The sequence below is a fragment of the Taeniopygia guttata genome, chromosome 5, assembly GCF_048771995.1.
Source record: "Taeniopygia guttata chromosome 5, bTaeGut7.mat, whole genome shotgun sequence".
Classification (NCBI taxonomy): Eukaryota; Metazoa; Chordata; class Aves; order Passeriformes; family Estrildidae; genus Taeniopygia; species Taeniopygia guttata.
This window is the reverse complement of record NC_133030.1, coordinates 29,599,780-29,615,653: the sequence shown is the minus strand read 5'-3', so window position 1 is coordinate 29,615,653 and position 15,874 is coordinate 29,599,780. Positions and strand designations below refer to the sequence as shown.

Here is a 15,874-nt window from a genome sequence, read left to right as displayed (position 1 = left end):
TGCTGTGTCTTTTGGGAGGGAATAGCAATCTGAGGATAAATTTACAGCTGATTCACCCTTTGCTTGGCTGCAGCTACTGTGAGTCACATTGTGGACCTGAGCAGAGAGTGTGTGGACCAGCCCCACCTTGCCAACTGTGACCTGATCCTGCAGGCCCAGCTCTGTGGTAACGAGTACTATTCCAGCTTCTGCTGCGCCAGCTGCGCTCGCCACCGCTCCCAGGGCAGCCCCCCGCACCCCCGCGGGTGAGTGACAGCCACCACCACAGCCACAGTGACCAATGACAAGACTGGAGGTCTCAACCTTGTTCTTTTACTGCATGGACAGTTCTAGGAACTCTGCCCTGCTGGAAAGCCCAAGAGGGTGAATTGAAGAGTGTGTAGTGAGTGTAAATGCTCAAAGGTGGGAGACCCACCACCCTCAGGTTTATTGTAAACTCCTTTTCCCCTGTATGCCTTGCTGTACCTAATCCATCTCTTAAGAGTAGTTGCTGTCATTCTGCCATTCACAGAAACCAGATGATAGTAGGGATGTGAGGGTGATGTGACTAGAGAAGGCAGAATGACCAGCATGAAAGAGGGAGAGACCAATTCTTCATACAAGCACGAGAGAAGTGCTCTTAAAAACATCTCTGAAGTGTTCGAAGATGGGCCTGAACCATTTCAACTCAAGCATTAATGAGCCATAAACGTTCCTCCAATGAGCATTGCTGAACAAGTACTCCTGGGGAGCACTTTCCATCTAAATGCAAAGGACTCTGGCCATGAGAAACAGCTTGATGCGTATAAAATTAGCGTTCAGGTCCTAGGAGGTTACTGGCTCTCGGGATGCAGCTGTAATGTCATGATACTGTAGCTGTTTTATCCAGCAGACCTTAGACAGATTTCTAGTAGGGTCAGTTTGGTTTCTACTTGACTGCAATGTGCTTTGGAGTGAAATGCAGAAGCAAGGCTTCACATAAAGTTAAGACAAAATAGAAAACTACTTTTAGCCCTTCCTGAGCACTGGGGTAATTTAGATGAATATACCAATACTCTTATCTGTTCTGAGATGCTGCAGTTTAAATAGTACTCATTCTAGGAAGGCTCAGCAGGTAATCTTTTTCCCCTGAGCCAGAATTGTGCTGTTCTGACGTGCTGAGTTTGGGCAGGGGCTAATAATAAACACACAGAAATATGTGTGTAGGGGCATTTCACTTGCCAGAACAAACGTGCCAAGGATCTGCCCTAATCTCAGTTAAAGCCAGAGAAGCCCGGCTCTGCATGTGGCCTGGGCTGATGCCTGCTACTACAGGCTAATAAGCTAGGACTTCCAGATGCAGAGCAGCTGTAGTTAAAAAGCATCCTTAATGTCAAGACCAAAATGGAGTGGCAACAAGTGTGCATCTTTGAAAATCTCAGGCATTAGGGATGGGGAGGTGAGATTGTATTATGATTATATCATGTTAAACCAGGAAAGGCCTTGGGTATCTTCAGTATCTCAAAATGGAATTACTTTTGAGCAAAATTATTTTTTTACAGCCTCCACACTACTGTTCTACCCTAGCATCAGCCTTGACAGTCCCCTTCTTCCTCATTCTAGACTCGGATGGGTGGATCATCATTATTAGCAACATTACCCATGTATTATTTGAATAGATGTAGGTATAAACTGGTGTGTAGATGTTGATATTTTGGTTGGGGGAATGGAGGATTGGGGTTTTTTTACTTTTGTCTTCTACTTGTGTTACTTTAAGGTTTTTAAGAAATGCAGCTAAATCAGCACTGTGCACATACCACTCTCCTCTCCTTCACTCCTGACTCAGGACTCATCAAGGCAGCAGCAAAACTCAAGTGTAAAGTGCCAGGGTTGACAGCCTAGAACTGGTTTGTACTCTAAACCCAGTAAATCAGTTCACATGGACCTAAAGATAAGAATCACTGACCTAATGACTGCACTCTCATCAGCACAGGTATGGTTCAGGACTGGACACACTGCTCTAGGATGTGAACAAACAGCAAAGTCTACAAGCAATCCAGTACAGGAGAGACAGGTGACAGTCACAGCTATTTGGGGCTGGGTCCTTCTGTGGTCTGATAAATTCTGTTTGCTAGGAAAGACAAAAATACTTATTTTGCATTTAAGGCCCTTTAATTTGATTGGGGGAAATTTCCTCTGCTGGACTGCAGGGCAGGATTACAGTATAAGGTTTGAAATAACTGGATATTTAAGAACAATGAGATGGTCCTGAAAACATCCAGTTGTGCTTGTACATGTTTTTCCATTTAACATCTCAGGCCAGCACCTTTTTCTTTGTGTGTCTGTACAGGCTATACCATTTTAGTATGTGATATGATTTTTGCCTTTGGAGACCAGAGACTAATCAGAGACTCTGTAAATTCCAGTCATTTTGAAGCCCTCTCTGTTCCCTATGTGGCATCAAGGAGTAGTCAGGCTCTGCTCAGAAGCATGGTTGGAAGTGGATTGTGGATGTGTCAGACCCTTTTATCCCAGAGTAAGTTGCCAGTTCTATAAAATCCCTTTCTAAGATGTCAGAGGGTCTATTTTTAGAATATTTAAATATTCTGTGTAGTTGGCTGTCATTTAAACTCTGTGGTTATGTAAGATGGGGCCAGGAGGTGCTTTCTCCAGACTCCTGAGGCTGTAACAGCCCCCTACCCGATGATGGGCAGGGCTTTAACACTGGAAGTGCTTTGGCTAGTGGAGCGTTTACGCTGACCTCCTTTCAGCTGCACAACCATGGCAGTAAGGGTGGGATTGACAGGCATGCAGCTCCCTGCTGTAAATCCATGCCACCAAGTTAACTAAAGGATCTTCACATTTCCTCTGACAAGATCAGCTTATCCCTCTCTGTTGTACCACTTAATCACCTACTCAAGGTTGACTTTTTTTATGTGAAAATCAAGATGTTCATTTTCTTCCCCAAACAATGGGTTATAGGAAGTGCTTATCTCCAGGGCAGGAGAAGGGTGTAGCTACACTGGGCTATTTTCAGCTTGGTCTTGGGGCCCTTACTGCGAAAGATACATAACTAACTGCTTTCTTTCCTACTATAAATGTCTGTAAATACTTGTTTGCTTTCTGAAAGCTGAAAAAAGCATTGACACCAACTCAAATCCTACAGGGAGTGTTTGCATTACTATTCATACCATACTGAACACAGGTAAGATTATCTGTAATGTCACAAGTTTTAGTTTTCTAGACTGTAAGACTCACTGTACTTGCCTGGAAATAGAAACTGCTGGCAAGCTCAAATCTGAGGGCTAACAAAGGGAGTGTTTCTTCCCCTTCAGCTTATGGAGTTGGACTTCTTTCCTTGTGTCCAAACTGATGTGGTGCCCATAAGAATGCGGTAAATCACAATTAACAGGTTAGATATCAACTCACTGGAAGAAGGGAAAAGAGGTGAATGTGCATCATCATCTCATATGGCTCTTTTATAATAAGGGAAAGATTTTTCCTTTTTGCCATTACTGAATTGTCTCTTTTTAAGTATTCAGTGATAGAAAATACAGCCCTGCAAAGCCAGAATCTGATGTTTTCAGTAAAGGCCTCTATTTTAGAGCTTTAAGTGTTTATGCATTACAAGGATATTTTGAAAGTTCAATGCAACCTAACAGGTTGTAGAAAATGAGAGGTGTTAAGATATTATTCTTAAGCTGCTAGGTCAGCAAGCAGTGCTCATCCACATCCATCTTACAAGACAGAAGATACCCAGAAGGGCAAATGCTGAAACTGAATTAGGGTGGGAAATAAGTCTCTCACAGACAGTGCTTCTACCACCAACATTTATTTCTGTTAAAGCAGATTATAAATCATCAGTACAAATATATATAACTTACATTTGCTTGTAAGGCCAAAGTTTAAAAGTAAAGTTAAAATGAGATGGTTTTCACAAGTCACCAGAGGCAGAACCTGGACCGACTGCAGCCTTAACCACAAGGTTTCACAAATCAGTGGGAAAAAATAAAACCAAAGTTAAAAACCTCTAAGAACTATTGACAGACAAACATAAAATGGTTTCCCAGGCAGCCCCAGGATGTAGATATGATGACAGTAAGTTGTCACAGTAGTGTTAGAACCAATAGATTAAGACAAAGAAACTGCAGCAATATATGAAAGGAAAAAAAATCCATACTATATAGAATATGTAGACTGATTCCAATAAAAAACAGTAAATTCGCCCCATGGTTTTCAAACCATGACAATACTGTTCTTTAATTTTCTTTATTTAAAACTACGATATAATGACTTATTGGTTGTGATTGTTGTTGCAATATGCTACTTACAATGAACAGATACAAGAACAAGCTAGAGCCCCTTTTTCCACCCCCCCAATATTACTTACTATAAGAATCAGCGATAAATCAATCTTATGTACAATTTCTTACATCCAACCCCCTTGTTTTTTAACCTTTGGCAAGATTACTTACAACTCATACAGCTTTTAATATCCAACTATTTAAAATATTCTAAATGCATAAAAATAAAGATTTTGGCTTTACTTTATTCTTTACATATAATATTCACTTTGTTACTCAAAATGGAAGCTCAACTTTTTCCACAAACCTAGCTTTTGCTAAGGTGACAACATCCCACCCATATCCACCCCCCACCCTACCCAATTCTTCCCTGAGGGGGAACATCCAGGGTTTTCAGGGCATCAGGAGGACACAGGTACAAACATCTGCCTTCCTTTCTGTGAGATGATTGATGTTTCTGCAGAACAAGCTTTGGGACTGGGTGCCTTTCTTCACTCCATTTGACTTCCAGCTTTCCAAGAGAGGAGGGAATGCAGACTGGGGTGGCTCCAGGACTCCTTTTAAGAACTGCAAATTAAATTCTCTGTGTGTTTCCATCCTCCCCATAATCGCTCCCTCTTTCTAACCCATTTTTGTTTGAAGGGACCGTTGGGATTATCAAAGCAAACTGATCAGAAACAGTCCCCTCTGCTCCCTTTATCCCTCTAGCCTAATGTACAATTTATCTGCCCCCCACAGGACCGCTTAAAGTTCGATCTCGAATGTCTTCTGTAGGTCACTGGAGAAGGGGTTGGTGGGCGAGGGGTTGGTGCGCTGCTTTGCCTTGCCCTCCAGAGCTGCCCACTGCGCCTCAAAGGGGTCGACCTGCGGGGCGGGCGCGGGGGGCTGCGAATGCCTGTCCTCGGCAGCCCACTTGCCGCCCTCCACGCCGTTGAAGGCGGCGGAGCCGTTGTGCTGCGCGGGCGGATGGAAGAAGGGGCTGGCAGTGGCGCTGCTGCTGCTGCTCTCGTACTGAGGGACCGACTGCTGCTTCACCAGGCTGGGGGACTGATGCGGGTGGGCCGCTGGAGTGTGGCTGGCAGTACCAAAGACGTTGGCCACCATCTGGGAAGGTGTGATCCCAACCACAGGGACACTTGGGGCTGCATAGGTCATCCCATTTGCTACAGCATAGGGCTGAGCTGGAATAAATGCTGGCTGCATGGGCGGTACCACACCCACCGGCACAGGCTGAGGCGCAATGAAGGTGCTGACTGGGAAGGCTGGTGCTGACTGGGAGGCTGGAGCTGCTGGAGGAGGCTGGAGCAGTGGCTGTGGGGCTGGGGCTGAGGTTGGCTGCTGTTGGGCTCTGACAGTCTTTGAGACCTCTTCCAACCAGCGGTCTGCCTCTGAGGGAGTACGTCTGTGATTTCCTTGGAAGAGACTTGGTGAGGCCGCACCTGAGGAGGTGCCGCTCCATTCGGTGCCTGGGAAGGAAAGCATGGGCAAGTCACTAATATTTCCACTCCTCATCCTTTTATTGGTTAGAAAGACTGGAGGGTGTACACAAGAACACACAGGCCTCTTCCTGACACAACTGAAAGATGCTCCCACCACTGGAAGCATCTTTATGCATCCACTCTATTGCTGTGTTCTAGGAAGACATTTGTCAAGATGGGGTACGTAAGAGCTTCTTCACTAAAGTGCAGATTTATGGGTTTTTTTCTTCATAGCAGACATCTAAAACTTCAGGTAACGCAGGAAAGCTGCTGCCTGCACTCATAACTTGGTGGCAATGATCTAGTCCATTATCACTAATCCCCCTAACTGGGGAGTATCAGTTTCTGAATGCACAGTGCAGGACTGGTGGACTTGTAACACAAAGGTCTAAAAAACTGTTCTAAAGACAAAGTCTGGTGTTCTTACAAGGCCCAGCAGAACCTACTGTTTCACTAGTGAAGTTTCTCTCGTGGAGTGGCACTTACACCATGAAATGAAGTAACTCAGATTGCAGCCTTCTAGCACATGTGCCCACATGGGTGACCATTTCACCTTACACAGTGCAGACAAGGCCTGGAGGGACAGACTAAACTTACTAAACAGAAGAAATCAAGCTCTAAGCCTTTAAGCAACCAACTTAATCCCTATGTACATTAGGTACATACATACATACAATCCTTATGTACATTAGTAAAAAGAACACACAAAAATTATTTTGGGTACACATAGATTTTTTCCCTTTTATACACACAAACTTGCATACAACTTCATTACTTCCTTTTTAAGCACTGATTTTATAAAATGCTGCCAAAATAAGAATCAGTCCAGGTCACAGACCTAGCACCAGCAAGTTCATCGCTTCCCTCCATCCACTCGTGCAAAACGCTACTACTTCCGGCTTTTGTTCCTGTTCCTTCCACTTGCCATTAAGTGGCACTGACAATTTTCTCAGGGGCTCAATTATGCTTTTGATCCACGTTCTTATAGCAATGCACCGGATCTACTTCCACTCTTACCAGCGACCACGGCTGCAGCTCCAGTATTAGCAGCAGGAGCATGAGCCCAAGGATTGGTTTCACGAACTGGCATAGCTGTGGACACTACAGCAGCTTGGGATGGTTTAGCAGCAAGCACACAGAGGGTAGAGGCAGTGCCATTAACTAAAATGGGAGCAGACAACATCACTGTGATTAATTCATGCAAGGCATGCACGTGACTGGAGTATTAGTGGGCCAGGTCATACCTATCAACATACAACACTTTTAGACACTTCCACATGACAGGAGTTTGTGTAATTAGCCAAACTTGACTGACAGTCAATAAAAGTAGTAAATTTCATGTCACCAAGCTAACACTTGTTAAGAGAATCATAGGATGGTGGATCTTGATGTCTGTTAGGAGGCCTTGAATTCTGATGACTGAAGTTAAATTTGTTGTTTTATAAGGAAGAGATATGGCTCACCAGTAGTTATTGTACAGTTAATTTTAGATTTAAAAGAACACTTTGTAGATACAAAGTAACAATAACTACATTTAACATAGAGAGGTTCTTTTTTCACACAACTTCTATAAAAGCATAGCAGTGAAATGAATACCAATGGCTGTTATGAGTTCTATAGCTGGCATTTTTCCACACCTTATCTAAGAATTTGTGTGAAAAACAGTAATTGTGGTGGCACAAAATCCCTTCCCTTGCAAGATTTGGTTCCTATGACACACTCCTATGCAGTTCAGGAGGCAGAATGATAAAATAGCCATTACCTCAAAGCCAGTCCCTTTTAGAGGTAACTATCGTGTGGTAGGTGCACGTTAAAAACAAAACCACAGAAAAATTAAACAGACAAGATGAATAAAGCAGGATGCATTCACCCAAAATACTGGTAACAGGACTTGCACGACTTGCACAAGAAATTAAGACCGTGTGTTACTAGAAAGCAACATTATGTGCATTCAAGCCTCATCCAGCACCCAAAGAAATCACAAACCTTGAAAGGCAGGAGACTGTGGTGCAACTACTGTCACTGGTTTTGTCATGGGGGCCGAAGAGAAAGGATCTTCTGATGGTGTGCTGAAAGCACTGGTGATCTGAGAGCACAGGGCACTAATGCTGTCTGTTTCCCCTTCTACCTCTGGGACTAAAATGTAAACAAAATTCATTAAATTGAAAGTTTAAAGGATACAGAAACAATTTACAACTACCAATGTGAAACTGAAATATAATTAGTTCTCTTATGTCCTACATGGTCTTGCTACTGATTTGCATGACAGCTTTTTTTTTTTTTTTTTTTTTTTTTTACATTAGTGTTGAAGATCTGGCCTGAAATAGAACACCACATTATTGTATTTTGTGCTTAAGTCAAGAGGACAAGGAGATCACTGTTCCAGATTTGAAGGATGCTTGTATCAGACAATAAAAAGGGATTTCTACAGCTTAAGTAGAGCTCTAAATCTTTAAAGTGCTAAACTTTTCAAGGTTTTGGCTCTAAGATTTGGCATTCTGTGAAATGAAAATACTTATGATAGATTTAAGTGTTCCAACAACATATTTGTACAGTAACTAGATGAACTTTAAATGCACTGACAGCAGTGCACAGTGGCAGTTCAGTCTAGAGTTAGTGTTGATTGTCCCAGTTCAGTGGTAGCTGAAATTCCCAGTTCCTGTCCTAGAATCATAAAAGCAAAAGCTGAATGCTCAGATAAAATGGATGCTCAGTTTTAAACTAAGCATCAGTACCATGTGGATAATGTAACATCTGGAGTAAACCTGCCAGCTTACCAGATGTTCTCATTATTACTAATGGCAGCGTCTTCCAAAAGTACCAATCATCAGTCCGTCATTGCACAGAACTGACATGAGCAGGCATAATCAAGCACAAAATAGTGTAAGAAACATAAAATGTCTGCACACAACATGCACCAGATCTAAAATTCAGAGGGAGGCATGCCCAAAAATTGATTCTTTGAGGGATATTCCAATACAGTGCATGCAGTGGGACGGTAAGCAGCACTGGCAGTGGCATATATGGGAACATGCATCACAAATGTCCTGAATCATGAAAAACTGAGATTGTGGTGTGCTCAGTGACTATCACTACTGAGCAGTGCACTGTTACTGTGAAGCTGATTGGCTCAGTGCTGGTCCTAAAGCACAGGTCACAACAAGGATCATGAAAGAAGTCAGACTAAGTATTTTTGTCGGGTTTGCCTTTGCCACACTAATTTTTACTTCAAAGCTTAGAACCCTAAAACCAGCTCTGTTGCCAAGTGAAAGTACAGCTGGCCTGAAGGGTAACACCTAGCTAGGGGAACTCAAGGACATTATGCAAGGTAATGAGCATTTCAGGCGTTTATGTTGGGATGACTTTTAGAAAACCCCACTATCATCACGTGAAAACTGTACCACGTTAATATTGATACAGCCAGCTGTACCATCTAAACAGATAGGTTCTCTTAATGCAACGTGAAAAGCAATTTAATTGCTCTCAAAAAGAATTCAGACAGGCAGAGGGACAGGCTAGAGAAGAGTATCACATGATCCCAAGAAAAGTGGTTAAGGCCTTGAAGGGATTTATGTCTCAGGATGCACTGACAGTAAGTGGAAGAACTGGTTCAGTGACTCAGAGGGAAGAGCCAAAACCTACTAATTCACCAACACCCATTCCTGGAACACTTCAAGCTGTGCTCCAGTACTTCAGATAGCAATTACAACTGTTTCTGCATGTGAACCCCAGATTTGAAATTCTTGCCTATTCCCAAAGCAGAAATTTTCTGTCATGGTGATGTTTGTTCACGATAAATGATCAACGTGAGGCAGAAGAAGGATTTACCAGAAAATAAGGAGTTACTTGAAGCCACAGAAAAGAAAGAAGGAAGAGACTATTAAAGGCAATGTTTCACTGGAACCATTTGGTTTTACCTGAGTTTTTCATGGGGAAATCAGTCTTCCTTTGCACTGTTGAAGGCAGCTCATTTATTCGCAAAGACAACTGGCGTTTAAAAGGAGACATCTTTTGGCTGAGGGCGGGGAAGCCCCTGAAAGACCCTTGCCTGGCAAGCTGTTCTATGGGGGCGTGCCGCCGTGGGATAGCGTGGGGGTTGCTCATTTCTTTATCCAGAGAGGCAGCAACTTCAGCAGTAGGAGAGGTTGGTGAGCCAGAAGAGGGGGCAGTATTGTTTGGTGCAGCACCTGATGCTACCGTTTTCACTTCTGCTTCAACTGCTGGAGGAAACAGGGTGAGGTTAGAAGAGTAAAGCAAAGTACTGTTCAGCTGCTTACCTGTACTCCCATTTGTTTTGAGAAGGGAAATTGCAGGAATCTGCATAACTAGTACTCCTGCAAATGAGTTTCTAATAGCACAGCAGAAACATTTCTGTATACCTCTGTATACCTCCACTGCCTTCACCACATCACCTGACACATACCCAAGCCCCACAGCTTTCTAAGGCAAGCCACTCCCTAAAAAAGATGGCCCCACATCTGTATTCTTCCTAGCTGCTCCTGAGATCCCAGCTCAAGGTAATTCATTTATGGCTAAGACTGAAAAATGCATTGTGTATTTGAGACCTTTACTTTGCCTCACACAGAACCATGGACAAAATATTACTACCAACTGATTAAGTGATTTAGCAGCAACTTAGCAGCAGCAGGGAACAGAACACAGCTCCAGGACCTTCTTTTAAAAACCACCCTCCCAGCCCTGCAGATTCAGCGGCAGCAGCCAAACACACTGCACAAGCTCTTGCAGGCCAAAGGTAGCAGCAGCACTTAACAGGCTGGGCTGCAGCTCCCAGCTCCTCCAGGAAATACATTACAGGTAGAGAGGAATGTGCTGCAAGGCAGATTCAGCCTCTGAGCTGACAGGCCCTGCTAACACCAGACACATTTGTGAGGAGTTCCTGCGTCACTTCTGTACTGAATGTAGCTGTAATGTTACTACTCAGTCATGAGTTAGCTGCAGTGGAAGCTCCTCCAACATAAAGTCAGATGCTTCATTTTGCAGGGCTTTGCATAGCACCACAATGCTCCTGTCAGACAGGCCTAATGGCAGAAATGTAGGATTAGGATTTGTTTAAATCATTACACTTAGGATTAGAATTGCAATGGAGAGATTTTTCTATCTCTAGGAAAACTCTTTTTTACTCATAAATGAATTGGCTTTGGGGGCAACAAACACAGCTCCATCAACACAGAAGGACAAAAGGAAATCTGACTGTCCTGGTATGAACTCTCATTTCTCCTACACTGTTTTCCAAATATTTTAGAAAAAGAAATGACTTTTTTTTTTGACACATCAGCAGAATAACTAAAAGTCTGGTAAAGAGAGGAGTCAGACTCGAGATTTCTGAGGAGCTCGAATTGTAGGAGGAACTAATTATGTTGTCTTGTAAGCTTCAGTACCCATGAGTTGCAGCTGCTCATTCAAGTGAAACTTTTCTAATCAGTCTTTCTTGAAAAGGATTTCACACACCTTCATTGAGTCAAGACTTTGACTCATGCCCTCAAGTAACAAAGGCCTTGTGTTTAAGCTTCATTTAGCACATTCTGAAAACTAACGTATGGAAACAAGCAGATGGATGATGAAAACGAAGATTTAAGTTTTACAATCAAGGGGCAGTATAAAACTTGCTGTGAAATCCTCTGAAACAAAAGTCTGACTTTACTGTGAAGCAGGTAATAAACAGTATTTATAATACTTTAATTTTTGTTAGCTGTAGAACTCCAGGCTTTGTCATAAAACTTGAGTAAGAAGTTCTACTTTCACCTAATTTCAGAACACTTTATCTCCTCTCAAATCAGTTAGTCACTAATTTTGAATGTAATTAATAGTCCAACACCTTTTTGTTTTATGGGGAGGGAGTGGTTATTCTGGATTTTTTTTGGAAAGCACTCTGTGATTGATTTGTTCTTCCCTCATGCAGTACAGCTGTATACATACACTCTGTAACCTGCCTTAATTAAGATAAAAATACATTCTTTTCTAAGAAAAATGCATATAATTTTCAGTTCGTTTACCACAAGCATTAAGCTACATAAATTATTACTTTGTGTATGGCAAGCTTGTTGTATTTTTTCAACAATTTTCTACTAAGGACTTTTAGCATGGTACCTACCGTATTCTCTGCCATAAAGCACCCTGACAAAAAAAAAGCAGAAGCAGCATTCACCTATGTAGCCACTCGCACATTTTCTAGAAGATGTGGGAAAATACTGAGTGAATTTGGGAGCATTTTCTATCTTGTGAACTGACAAGGAATACGATTAGAACATAGTAAGGTTCGTGAGAGAGAATGCTGTAAGGACATTGCTAAGCTTCAGTCGTCGCACAGGCCTCAGTACCGGTTCTGCTCACTGCAGATGAGTGCTTAAATTGCATCCCTTACCTTTAGCATCTGGCATCTGTCTCATAATTTCCTCTCTCTCTGCTTGTTCAGTAGCTGTAGTGACCCTGAATGACCCCTCTCTAGTGAATGTGGTTCTGCTGGCATCAAAGGTGGCAGTCACTCCACACTCCTTCTCTCGCTTCTGCTTTCGCTCCAGGCACGCTGCAAATGCACAGCCCACGGCGTGACTCAACCTTTCCCCCTGCACAAGACAGCATTGCATCACACAGTGACTGAACAGAAACATACATGTTCTTCAAGCATCACAAACTGAAAACCTGCCTTTACAAGACCAATCTAGTTAAGGCATTAAAGATACATCTGTGCACACAGAAACTCTCATGAAGCTGTCTTAAGGTGTAAGTCCTAAAGCAAAGGTAAGCACTGGTCTTGGAGAAAGTTTACAGAGGGCTCAGGGAGACACTACTTTTGTATGCACCTGTGAAAGTTAAACGTACAGTGGTGACTACTCACACCTCTTAATGATCCTGACCAAATGCACCAGTTAGATTTAGGAGTGCCTAATGAAAAGCACTTCCATTATTCACCAGGTCAAAAGAATCCACTATCCAATAACTGTAAAAAGGAAATACAAGTCTGAGGAAGTCCAGCAACCCAGCTTATACAGCTTCTACAGTCAAATCAGAGGCACTACTACTACCAGTAGCTCAACTCATCTATCATCATCATTAAGTGAATTGACCTGTTATTCACAGATGAAAACAGAACTATTCCAGCTCTAATGTAGTTTTACTGGGAATTTCTGACTTCATTGTTTAAAGAAAAATGATAAATTATCAAGTACCATTGAACTCTGAACATGCAGCTCTGGGGAGTTCAGGCACTGAATTTGCATGAGGCTTTAAGCACTTTCTACAATATAGGCAGGATTCAACAAACAGCAGAGAGAAGAAAAGGTCAGATCAGGGAGTTAAATAACTTACCTAAGTCTACACAGCAAGAAACTGATTTCAAACCTACTCAAAATATTGTTGTCACTCAGAAGCAAATAGAATGCTAATTTAATTCAGTTTAGCTTCATCTCTTAACATTCAGATGACTTTTCATTCAAGATAACATGTACAAGACACCACATTCACAACGAGTCTGTATTTACGCACTGTGATTTTATCCTGGAAAAAACTGTCATTGCCGTTTCAGTTTTTAGCTGTAAACATTTTCAAATGAGAAAATTTTCTGTCTATTCTTAGAAGAGTAGTTCCCTTCTGCTGGAGACTATCTGAGGCGGACTGCACTCCTTTTACACACAGGCTGAGCAGCATTTCTCTCCATAAGACGGCATGACAGAGGGATGGCAAATATTTCAGACACAGGGAATTAGAATTAAAATAATTTACAAGGACTAAATAATATCTCAGCTGGAGTCAAAACATACTGCACTATTCCAGGTACTCAAATTTTCTGTCCTTCTAGCTAAGAGCTGGGAGAGCTGGCCACACACCATATTCAACTTACCGTGTCCTTCACAGCCATAAAGCAGTGGCAGATCCAGCGTCTCGTTGTGCCATCTCGGCAGATGTATGAGAACGCCCGGTCAAAGTTCCTGTCTGGTGCGCAGAAAGAAACCTTCTCTATTGTCTGATCAACTATAAGATCCTAGAGGGAAAAATCCCCCCCACAATAAAAGAAATGTGAGGAAATACGGCCAAACACCTGAACTCAAGTCACTGTCAGGTGCAACTGCACAAAAATGAGTTATACTAAAAAGGGGATAACCTGATGGGTCTGTAATTATTTGTCATCAGTCACCATTCAAAATCTGTTCCCAGTACAAAACAAAAAGAAGATATGACATTCTTCACCACCCATCTTTGGGAGAGGTGTGCTAAGGCACTGCTTAAGAATTTAGGGATCCAGTGGATTCCTATAACCTCTCCTCTAGACTGTGGAGGCACACATGTATATTATTTTATTTTTACAGCAGCTCCATAGTCTTGCAACCAGAAAGTCTTCGCTGCTTAGATCACAACACTGAAACTTAGGGGAGAGGTCTGCAAGAGTGAAAAGGTCTTGCAGCTGCTACACAAAGAGCGAAACTCATCTCCCAGTCAGCTAAGTAGGGATGCAAGAGAAAAACACCAGCAGCACTGGTAGCACCAAATGCTCCCTATTTAATCCCATAGATGGGAGAAGCATTTCTAAAAAGGAGATAACACAGTTAACGATTATGCCATCCTCATTAAAAATTAGTTTTAATATTTTTTTCTAAATTATTTCATTTGGTTGGTAACTAGTACTTGGCGCCTCTGCTGATGTATTCAACCACCAGGAGGCAACAGTTTATTTTCTTTTTAAATCTTATACTTTTCATTACCTCCAGAGTCTGCACAACTTATTAAAAATCAATTTGAAAATATTACATATATGCAGCAACATTTCTAAAAATAATACATGTATTATTACTTTTACATGAGGCAATCAGTAGACTGAATTCATTCACATCAGTATGTTTGTATTAGAAAGTGAATTCTTGAGAGACAGCAGCTTTAACTGCATACCACTGCAGCAGCCGTGGAGAAGTTTAACCACAAGCAGATATTTGATAGGCAGTTGCAATCCAGAGGGATATGAATTAGCTCTGCCTGTCAGTGTTGGCTTGGAGAAATCATCTTTTAGGCTGACAAAAATAAGTGTCAATTGACGTGAACATATACTATTTCAGACTGACAAGAGTTAAAACTGTTCTCATAGCATGCCATCTTTTTAAAATACCAGTGCACTTGTAAGCTTAAAGCTCTTATTTTTAATTGCCTACATCTACATAAAACCAAGAATCATTTGCTCTTACTTGGAAACATCTGCCCTGGTGGTACACCACATGCTAATTCATAATAAAAAAGTGTAATTTCACAATAAAAATGTAAAACAATCTAGAATTATGCCACAAATATATTAGTTTTCCACTTCAGACCAACATCTTAGATATTAAAGATTATTAAATTTGATATATGCAGTTACTATTTAGTTTGAGTCTGAAGCTACAATCTCTCTATTAAATTTACTCTCTTCATTTCATTTTTGGAAGCTGTTGTTCATTCAGATCCATTCTACGGTTTGGATGCACTGAAAATTATATTGATTAATGTATATATGAGAGTTTGCCTATGTATTATTATTGCAGCCTTTTGCAGTGGTGCAGAACGAAGTCCAGGGACTCTTCAAGTTCACTGCCAACAGAACATAGCAGGAAAACCAATGCTTGTTGCAGTAAATTCAACAAAAAAAATATTCCAAGCTTGTGCTACACCTGCCACATTTTACAAAATGTGGCTTGAGAGCAGTGTGGAACTAACTGGGAAAAAAATTAGAAGGTGTACGTATGTTTACAAAACAAGAAATTATTAAACTAAACTACACATTTCAGTCTTCCTTTCAAATGCCAACATTTGCAGTCACAAAGATTGCTGTCTATTTAAGGAAATAGCACATACATTATTATAGAGAGATTTAAAACTTTTGCCCAGAGAAATCTAACCTTTGTTTTCTCATCTACAACTCTGAGTCCATCCGCTGAAACCCACAGGACTGCTTTGACGGCTTTCTTCCCAGACTTCCAAGAAAAGAAAAAAAAAAAAAAAAAAAAAAAAGAAGGAAAGAAAACAAAACAAAACAAAACAGTTTTAAGCCAACAGCCAATTGCCTCCCACTTCCCCTCTCCAAGAACTATAACATTAAGTGTAGATGAAGTCCATGGTCAGTAGGGTGCCCAAAGCTCAATCCAAGTTGCAAAA

The 15,874-nt window shown here is 41.7% G+C and overlaps 2 protein-coding genes across 21 annotated transcripts in view; one reads left to right on the top strand and one right to left on the bottom strand.

Moving 5' to 3' along the window:
* PAPLN (papilin, proteoglycan like sulfated glycoprotein) overlaps positions 1 to 4,509 on the top strand; it is a 68,603-nt gene extending 64,094 nt beyond the window's left edge. For all 4 annotated transcript variants that reach the window (XM_030274365.4, XM_072930031.1, XM_072930032.1 and 1 more), the window contains one exon: positions 74 to 4,509. In XM_030274365.4, coding sequence (XP_030130225.4) covers positions 74 to 249 — 176 coding nt within the window. In that variant the 3' untranslated portion in view covers positions 250 to 4,509. The remainder of the gene's footprint in view (positions 1 to 73) is intronic.
* Positions 3,775 to 15,874, bottom strand: part of NUMB (NUMB endocytic adaptor protein) — a 90,902-nt gene continuing 78,802 nt past the window's right edge. For 8 of the 17 annotated variants that reach the window (XM_072930038.1, XM_072930033.1, XM_030274376.4 and 5 more), the window contains 7 exons: positions 15,619 to 15,693; positions 13,599 to 13,739; positions 12,123 to 12,324; positions 9,658 to 9,960; positions 7,727 to 7,876; positions 6,758 to 6,901; positions 3,775 to 5,728 (listed from right to left, as the gene is read on the bottom strand). In XM_072930038.1, the coding sequence (XP_072786139.1) occupies positions 5,007 to 5,728; positions 6,758 to 6,901; positions 7,727 to 7,876; positions 9,658 to 9,960; positions 12,123 to 12,324; positions 13,599 to 13,739; positions 15,619 to 15,693 (1,737 nt within the window). In that variant the 3' untranslated portion in view covers positions 3,775 to 5,006. The remainder of the gene's footprint in view (positions 5,729 to 6,757; positions 6,902 to 7,726; positions 7,877 to 9,657; positions 9,961 to 12,122; positions 12,325 to 13,598; positions 13,740 to 15,618; positions 15,694 to 15,874) is intronic. The other 9 variants (XM_030274366.4, XM_012574212.5, XM_030274372.4 and 6 more) reach the window with 4 other exon arrangements.